At 31.9% G+C, this 10339-nt stretch overlaps 1 protein-coding gene across 1 annotated transcript; it reads left to right on the forward strand.

The window, feature by feature from the left end:
• The first annotated feature begins 669 nt into the window (after positions 1-669).
• On the forward strand, positions 670-9299 carry LOC125072583 (glucose dehydrogenase [FAD, quinone]-like). The gene is made up of 4 exons (XM_047683213.1): positions 670-813; positions 6912-7069; positions 7779-7893; positions 7977-9299. The coding sequence occupies exons 1-4, from the start codon at positions 670-672 to the stop codon at positions 9297-9299; spliced, it is 1740 nt and encodes a 579-aa protein (XP_047539169.1).
• Positions 9300-10339: the final 1040 nt, after the last annotated feature.

Genomic DNA, 10339 nt, shown 5'->3' on the forward strand with positions numbered 1-10339 from the left:
AAAGAGAATCGTACACTTTGCATAATCGAAAAATATTCGGACATTTAATTTGTTGCATTTATCTAAGAATTCATTTGATCGTTAAAATTGATAAGATGAACATCGAAAATAATTAAACTCGAATAAATATTAAATCCGTTAAAATGAAAGTTTTGCCAACCAGTGAGATGTGTATGTAACAGCAGATAGCGTTATCAAATTAGTGTTAAGATAAACTACTATTGCAAGAAACAATAAACACATGTTTATATAAAAAATTTACTGAGTGATATAAATATGTCGTCTTGGGTACCATTAAATTTAAGTGACGTTTGCTTAGAAAAACAAGCTCCTTTGTCGCAATGTTCTTCGACAGGGTTTATGTTTTTGGCATTAGTGATGAAACTCTTTGGTGGTGTCTCATACAGCGTTTCATGGGGAAAGAAGAAAGCTTCATCCATATCATTGCAACCAGAATTATTCCAAAGTAATTTGGATTTGACTTTCAATCGTTTAGATACGAAATCTACATACCCATTTTCTAGTGAAAGTGACGCAAATTTTACGAATTATTTTTCAACGAATTCTTTCAAAAATCCTTTTTTGGATTATATATACAAAAACCCAAGTTATGGACAAAATCAATTAAAAAGTTCCAAATATTTTGATGTTGGAAATTCAAATTTACGCATGGATACATTACGGATAAAAAAGAAAAAAGTAAACGAGCGAAGAAATCAGAAAAAAATCAAAGAATACGACTTTATAATTGTTGGTGCTGGATCAGCTGGATGTGTTGTAGCTAATCGCTTATCAGAAATAAAGGAATGGAAGGTAAGTCACTATATATGTAATTATAACACAAAGTTTCCGACCCTCCAAAGTCAATAGCATTTTGATATTTCTTCTGCAAACATTTTTAAGTTTGCAGAAGAACAATTATTATGCAATTTAAATCTTGACTCAAGCCACTTCACAAATAAGGTAACGAATAATATTTAACTAGATTATATGGATGATTGAAAAAATTTAGTTACTATATCAGGATTTTCAGATGGAATAAACAAATTAAATTCCTCTAGATAGAATCTACATTCCGAAACAGTGGTAGCTTTACTTACAACATAATCTCGATTCAAAAGTAATTGTAAGAGGTTACTCAAATAAAGTACCTTTTAAATTTTTTATAATGCAGGTATTATTAAAAAAAAAAAAAACAGAAAAATACCATATAGTTTCCAGTACAGTACAACAAATCCTTAACTAAAGCTAAACTTTGTCATTTTGAAGAATTAAGAATGGGCGTCATAAACATGATATAAAAACTTGTTTCAGATAGGCATACTAATACTTTCTGGAACAGTATACATAGGTTTAATGTTGATTATGCATCATAACAATTACTTAGATATCGTGTTAGGATCGTAAATACTGATTACAATGCGAACTATATCGCTATGAGGTTCAAAATTCAAGACAAGATGGGCGGTAAGCAAGAAATCGAAATTTGTTTGTTGATATAAATAGTGTTGATAATTATTTTAAACAAATATTGCTTAATCCATTATTACTCAATTTTAGACTTTAATACTATGAAAACGAACCAAGCACAAGCCTAGACTAAATTCATTTAAAATAACTCCTTCAATTAAATATGTCTTATAAGTGATAATTTTAATTATAATAATAATGAACCAATAAATATTGTGGAATATTATATAAATGTATAGACATTACCAACCACAGGAGGATTTTATAATAGATTATCTTTATAATCTATTTCGAAATTAAATCGACAGGTATTTGTCGAAATATTGTATACTTTGTTCGTGTTAATTATGAATTTGTTAAGAAATGGCGTTTCGAATGAAGGCGACGTTGTTAATCAGAACATTAGAAGTAAACCTTAAGTAGATACCTATGAACAGTCAAGTGGTATATTGTTGTATTGTAAATAAATATCTATTTATCAAGAACTAATTGTAATGCATTATACAGTAGATCTATTAGCAAATCGTATGGAATATGTAAATCTATTTATCTTATTGTAATTGTCTATCTCCTTCGATTTGAATAGGTCATAGTGCGTAGGCGACACATGTTAAATTCAATTCAACCACAACTATAAAATATCACTCTTAAGTTCAATAATTAATTTCCAAGTAATTAAATATATTATAAACCGTTCCAAATAATAAACACGGTATAATATAGTTTAATAATATTATGATATTAATATCACACAAAAACCGATATCTCCGTAAAGTACCAAATTCGAAATCTAAAACAAATACATTGACAATACGTGATTACGTAATTATTGCTGAAATATCAATGAAAATGTAATTATTCCATTTAATTGATAACTATTGTCACGACCTCCCTTTAAACGGGTAATAATTTTGGTAAACGTGTTGTTTTTTGATTCTCCTTCTTGTGCACATAATATGTATATTATAAGTATACAAATACCCCAAACAAGCATCTTTTCCCCTCAGAATACTAAGGTAGAATTTATCACCTTTAGATTTTACTATAAATGTCAGGACTTCGATAAATACAATTCAAACGTAACAAAAAAAAACATAATTTTCGTATTATTTTATCTATTTAAGAAGGGGACAACTTTTTTTAACGATATTTACAAAAACAGTAATTAAATTTTACAAACTCCTTTTCTAATTTATTCTTAAATCACGATATCTGTAAATGAAAATGAGTATTAAATACTGAGATAAACGTGAATACATACAATGAAAAATAAAATACTTAAAGTATTTTATTTGTATAAAATGGATACAGTGGTATATATAGGTCTGTGTCCCTGGATATGGCTCATCAACCAAGACACAATAATGGTCTCCAATAAATCGTGAAACTATGCAAACTTGAACCTCAATTAAAATTATTTACATATAAACAGCGCAAATTTTCGCTTGTTAATCAAATTGTAATCGCTTTGCAGTAGAAACACTTGGAGTCGAGCCAAGTTCTTTTTACTTACTTTAAGTTCTCGTATTGCTTGCAATTAATTAGCTTTTATTTTGACGTACATGATATCCAAACGTTTTGCCCATTGATAAAGATTGAGAATAAAAGATATTTTCAATTAAAATCTATTTTCGTTCGACGGATTTCAATTTTATTTTTAATTCAACTCCCGAAAAAATCCAGTGGAAAAAATCCATCAGAAAAATCGGAATTACGATGCAACAGGGAATAAGCAGAACACATTGATCCTTAGCGAATTTTTCTGACAAAAATCCTAAGGAACAGAGCGGTAGGTATGAACATCAATTGATAATAGAAACTAAGTGAGACAGGCTACCTATTACACAAATGAATGTATGAAACCGCGAGACCTAGGTAGTTTGAAATATATAATTAGCTATCTGCTAGATTTAACCTGCATGTGGAATGAGTTTAAGGGCTAGGTATCCTTTTTTTATACCCCTGACAACTTGTATGCAAAATTTTCTTGATGAACAGTTAAGACGTGAACCATGCCGGTGTTAGAGGGAGCCGCAAGAGCACCAAATTTAGGGGATAACCTATACATAACCTCAATACCCTCATTAGAGTCGGTCCATGTTTTCTAAGGGGCATCTTTAACCTTCCCATTCCGACCCTGGTCGAATATAAAAAGGCGAAATAACTTCTGCCCGGGACACCTAAATGGTTAAGGGTGACACTGGACGTGAAAGAGTAACAATCAAACTTATTTGCGCATTTATAGTCTTAGTTATGATCTGAGCTATTATAGTTCTTGACATTATAATTTGTTTTGCTTTTTTAATTGTTATTTTAACAAACGCAACGGCCGTGAAACATGAACGAAGTGAAGCGATTAAAATGAATTATGTTCGGCACTTTTTATTTCGTCCAATGTCATCTTTGTAAATAATAAAAATGATATATTGTTTATAAAGACAATATGACATTAAAAATGCCGGATTCCATTCAGTTACGTAATTAAGTCAATACTACGATAAAAATCAATACGTAATCAGGCTATTAACCAACGTAGATTTCAAAAAAAGAATGAGTTAATATACATAACAGTTGTATTGCTTGAGACAGTTCGTATAACTTAACTGAAAACACTACTACCACTTTATACTAGAAGATATAGTGCGTTTCGGTGACGGTGTTTTTGCTTGTATCGTACAAGCTTATAAAAAAATTGACCGAATTCTCTCGTAGTACGCAACTGTTTATATAAAAATGGTAGGTACTGTTAATTTGAGCTATTTATGCAATTTTCTTGCGTGATTATCTGTTTTTAATACACCACGGTATTAAATTATATAGCAGTTAAGCTTAGCGTGGGTCTCTTAGAGTCAAAAGTCGGTTAAAATTCATATAATGGTAGATATTTTACTATATCAGTGGAAATACCCATCGCGATTTTGCAAGATACGCTGAAAAATGGATATATTGCGTGCATTTTTAAAGCGATGAGTTTATCCAATCGTGAAAGTAAATATAATCATAGTTATTTGTTTGGGTGTGTTTAAAAGAATGACACTTTAAGCGGTTCGAATGGATAAAGTTGACGATTGGTGGATATTTCAACCCATCTAAAATAAATATTTGCCAAAATCCTCTCTACGCCCATTCTTAATACGCAACGAATATCTTGCGTTGATGGTTTTTCATTCAGATCATTGACCTTTTTTATCTCATTCTATCTTTGTATATAGTTATAATAGATAAGCTATTAGTATAATAGTATAATAGATATTAGTATAAGAGATATTTTAAAAATTAAAATAAATATAAAGGTGTAAAAATGACAAACACGACATATAATTTAAATTGAGACGTAATAGAATTTTAACAAAGGTGACCAGGAGAAAAAGACAGCTGATATGATAATTGAAAACTTACATTTTATAAATCAGTCATAATCATGATCATTAGCATTTTTAGCATTAGCCGCCTGTAAATTTTCCCACTGCTGGGCCAAAGTCCTCCTCTCCCTTTGAGGAGAAGGTTTAGAGCATATTCCACTACGCTGCTCCAATGCGGGTTACGGAATACACATGTGGCAGAATTTCGTTGAAATTAGACACATGCAGTTTTCCTCACGACGTTTTCCTTCACCGCCGAGCACGAGATGAATTATAAACACAAATTAAGCACATGAAAATTCAGTGCTGCCTGCCTGGGTTTGAACCCGAAATCATCAGTTAAAATGCACGCGTTCTAACCACTGGGCCATCTCGGCTCTCATCATCATCGGCAGTCATGATCAGCCGCTCTTAATTCACATAAGCAATTGTTTTTCCCGAGGTAAACAAGGTCCCGGTTCTCCGGCTTTTCATTCATTTGACTTCCACCACATTTAGATAATCGGTCTGATGACTAATAAGTTGATAAACGTCTATACTGATATTGCATTATATATATATGTCGGATTATCTCTATTTTCGATAGTCTGATCCATAATATTTCTCGTATTATATACTGTGAGCTTTATGAGAAGTGTTGGTTCAAATAACAAACAATTGACAATCAAAGATTTTATTAATAATTACTATTTTATTACGAACACAATTAATAGACACAATCAATTACAACACTACAACACTGGCTCTAATTTCTTTATTCAAAACACTTCACTTCCACTATGTACAGTCTATATAGAACGCGAGACAGTTTGTAGAAGTGTACTGTCCGCCTGACCGAGCAGAATTAAGCTCAGCCCGGTGGACTGCCACGACGTAGACTCTGAACTCGAACTCCTGCTGGCGTTCCAATAGTTGTGATTATGACTTCATTTCCGACATATATATGATATTGATATTGCATGACATTATAAATGCGAAAGTACTCTGTCTGTCTGTATGTTGCTCTTTCACGGCCAAACCACTTTAGCATGATGCAAGAATGACACCTGACGACCAAGCCTTAAAACGAGAGCAAAGCTGGGGGCGATAGCTAGTGATACTATAAATGTATAATATATTTATCATAGATTTCATAGAAAGTTCAAATACCGACAAGGACAAAATATCCTAATTGAGTAATTACTAGCTATTTCTCATGCACTTTGTCGGATTGAAGTGTATTATTTAATATAAAGGTAAAACATTCAAAACAAGCCACAGAACAACAATTTACAACACGTAAAGAGTTCTATAAAGTTTTGGGACTGTTGCAATCGAAACAAGTTTCTGTTGGATCTCGGAAAGTTTTGATATTAATTGAGAAACTATTAAAGCAAAATAGACCAATATTGAAAATAACTAAACTAACTCGAAGTTGCGAAGTTCGTATTCACAACTAACGAAGTAAATAGAAATTGTGTTATTTTCTACTGTTATAATATACCTGTTACATAAGTTTAACATTAATAAAAAAAAAATTATTCTTCGATATCAAAACGTACTGTATTAACACCTGCAAATCGTATTCTCTTTAAGCTAACAATGATTAATCTTGCAAAACTTTTGACAAAATGATAGGATAGTTTAATTAAGCCTCTTCGTATCGCCTAATTCACGTAGGGGGCACGTAGCTCGTGTTGGAATATTACATTACACTAGCTGCCTGTAAATTTCCCACTGCTGGGCTAAGGCCTCCTCTCCCTTTGTGGAGAAAGTTTGGAACATATTCCACCACGCTGCTCCAATGCGGGTTGGTGGAATACACATGTGGCAGAATTTCCTTGAAATTAGACACTTGCAAGTTTCCTCACGATGTTTTCCTTCACCGCCGAGGACGAGATAAATTATAAACACAAATTAAGCACATGAATATCAGTGGTGCCTGCCTAGGTTTGATCCTGAAATCATCGGTTAAGATGCACGCGTTCTAACCACTGGGTCATCTCGGTTCTTGTTAGAATCTATCGTAATAAACTCGTATTAGAGTATAATGACGTTATTCATTCTTCTAATGATATGATTAATTCGATATAATTTTAGATACTACTTTTAGAAGCTGGAGGCGAAGAACCGGATGTAACAAGTGTTCCCGCATTTGCAACCGCATTAGGAAGGTCTAACATCGATTGGAAGTACACGACACAACCCGAAAAATTAACCTGTCGCTCCTTAAAGGGCCAGACTTGTACTTGGACAAGGTAAACAGTCACAAAAATGCATAATAACATTGTTTATATATATATATAGTATATTTAAATAGCTTCCTCTTTTTCGATTTTCACAACCCTAGTTTATAAATACATCACTAGATGTCCTCTGTAATCTTTGACTTAACTCTGTTATCTGTGGTCGAACTTGTATTTAATAAAACATAATGCAACTTATAATTACGTTTAATTTCACTAAAACAACAAATATATTATTAATAAATTAATTTATCTTTATAAAGCATAACCTACATAATATAACACGCGAAATATTTATTTCCAATTCATTATTAAATCTTGTTCAGGTAAACATATTAGTTACCTTGAGCATTTCATATGGATTAAAATTACACAATACATGTAATTCGAATGAATACTTAAGAAGACATCACCGTTTCCAAATTACATGCAGCCAAAAAGTCGTTCTCTGTGATCCGATAAACAGACGTAACAATACAATTTTAATTTGAATTTTGCGGCTACTATGAACTATGTTTACATTAAAATTGCTATTCAAACTAATTAAATATAATTTTATATTTTAGTTTTGACATACATGCAAAACGTATAAACGTTATAAAATAATTAAACTTTCTTAATAGTTTCTCATTAAGCGCAATTATCATATTTATCTTATAATCGAGGTGGATCACTGGTATAGTATTAATACAAAACTGACGTTTTGTCAAATTCTTTGTAGCGGTAAAACTATGGGAGGATCCAGTGCAATCAACTACCTAGTCTATATGAGAGGAAATAGTCATGATTACAATAACTGGGCCGAAATGGGTAACTACGGCTGGACCTACAACGAGGTTAATTATACTTTTTACTCTTATTCTTGTATTTCTATTTGTGCTTCTTTCTTTTTGTTTAAATAAGTTTTTCTTGTTTTTAGGTCCTACCTTATTTCAAAAAATCTGAAAATAACCGTGATCAAGCATCTAAGGACTCATATTATCATTCAGTTAATGGACCATTGACTGTTGAAAAATTTTCTTACACTGATATAAATACAGTTATGCTGGTTGCCGCTTTCAAAGAAAAGGGGCTACCCGTAAAAGATTTAAATGAAGAAAATAATTTCGGAACAAATATAGGCCTTTCGACATCCAAGGACGGCCGTAGGGTATCAACTAATGTTGCTTTTATCAAACCTATTCGAAATGAACGTAAAAATTTACATATAATTACGAATGCACATGTTACAAAAATCAATATAGATTTAGAAACGAAAGTAGCCAAAGGTGTTACTTATTATAAGAACGGACTACGTTACGAAGTAATTGCGAAAAAAGAAGTAATTGTCAGTAGTGGTTCACTAAATTCTCCAAAACTATTAATGCTATCTGGGATAGGGCCTGAAGATGAACTACAAAAATTAGATATACCTGTTCTCTCGGATTTAAGCGTTGGTCAAAACTTACAAGATCATGTTACAACAAACGCTCTTATTATGTCTATTTCTAATAAAACATCGACAGTAATTAGTGCTCCCAAGATGCTGGATAAAATCAAAAGATATTATAAGCAAAAACATAAGAAAACTGGACCAATTAGTTCTACAAGTCTCCTTAATAGCATAGCATTTGTAAAAACTAAGTATGCCACAGATAATGTGCCCGATATTCAAATTCATTTTAATGGTCGAAATGTAGAAGATTTCTACTCGGATTCCACAACTTACTTGGCAACCGACTTTCTTCCTCTACCTTTTTACAATGGCATTGGTGCTAGGCCGCTCTTACTTGTGCCAAAAAGTAAAGGGTTTATTCTATTAAATAAAACAGACCCTGTTTATGGACAACCTTTGATATACTCAAGATTTTTCACAGTCAAAGAGGACGTTGATGTATTAGTTGAAGGTATGCGATATGTTGTTAGTTTAGAAAACACAAAAACATTCAAATATATTGGTGCGAGGTTTGTTAGAGAACCAGTGAAAGGATGTACTCAACACGTTTGGGGTACTTATGATTACTTTGCTTGTTTACTTACTCAATACACAACAACCATATTTCATCCTGTAGGAACGTGTAAAATGGGACCAGCATGGGATAAAGTTGCGGTTGTCGACCCCAGATTAAAAGTATACGGAATACATAATTTAAGAGTAGTTGACGCGTCAATAATGCCAGTTATCGTAAGAGGGAACACAAATGCACCAACAATAATGATTGGTGAAAAGGCATCAGATATGATAAAGGAAGATTGGTTATAATCATGTAGTAATTTATAAAATATCGGCCAAACTTGGAGTATCTTATACCATTATTATTAATCAAAAAGTAAGTTTTCACCACAAGTGTGTTCTCTTAAGTAAAAAGACTTGACGAAATGTTGAAGAAATGTCATCATACATCAGCTACGAAACAAAAGGACACTTTGAATATTTCGAATCCTACATCTATTGTGAGTAGAGAGTAAAACAAGAAAGTTTCAAACAAAGACCAACGGAATAATTTCTCCGGCTGAATCATCTCGAAGGAATACGAAGACATTATGTAAATGTGGCCATTAAAATAAAAATAGGAATGCTTTAGTATTTCACACTTTCTTTAAACGTTGAAATTGTATTGTAAACATAAAAGTTTTGTTCGTTCGTTCGTTGTTAAAAATAAGTTAAGTGATATAAAATAAAAATAAATTCATACAAATTCTTATTAATGTGGTGATCATTTTAAAAAAATAAAGATAACGATGTTCCAAAATCGGAGTTAAAGTTGTTTAAAGTTAATACCCTTGTAATATTTTAAAGTCGTGACTAATATTTTTTATGAGATAGGTGGCAAACGAGCTGGAGGCTCACCTGATGGAATGTGACTACCACCGCCCATGGACACAGGCAACAACAGGGTGTTTGCAGATGCGTTGCCGGCCTTATACTTATTTTAAAACTATCAGCTATATTTTTAATTTTGGGATACGCGCAAATACATTAGCAGACTTATATTTGATGTGAACAAATCAATATATTATACTTGTTGCTTTTTCATTTTATTTTTAAATATTTTCATTTGGTGTACACGCAAATATTCATAATGTTCACACCGATGACTCCATTGTCATAATTTGTATTCATGGCCTTGCGTCATCTTTATATTTATTGATAAATTGCTGTTTTAGAATTTGCAACTTTTCCTTTTATAAACGGGATCGCTATTGTACATTTAATATTATCGAATTAAGCTCATCTTGCAAATTATATTTATGAAACAGGTCTGAAAGAAAATAATATTAATAAATAGCGGTAGATATTAC

This window comes from Vanessa atalanta, chromosome 22, assembly GCF_905147765.1.
Source record: "Vanessa atalanta chromosome 22, ilVanAtal1.2, whole genome shotgun sequence".
In the NCBI taxonomy this organism is placed as follows: Eukaryota; Metazoa; Arthropoda; class Insecta; order Lepidoptera; family Nymphalidae; genus Vanessa; species Vanessa atalanta.

What these genes read in the sequence shown, in the direction of transcription:
- LOC125072583 (XM_047683213.1), top strand. Translation starts at nt 670, where the DNA reads ATGGATACATTACGGATAAAAAAGAAAAAAGTAAACGAGCGAAGAAAT. An exon ending in CAGAAATAAAGGAATGGAAG is followed by an intron (nt 814 to 6,911) that starts GTAAGTCACTAT and finishes ATATAATTTTAG; the next exon opens with ATACTACTTTTAGAAGCTGG. An exon ending in CAGACTTGTACTTGGACAAG is followed by an intron (nt 7,070 to 7,778) that starts GTAAACAGTCAC and finishes AATTCTTTGTAG; the next exon opens with CGGTAAAACTATGGGAGGAT.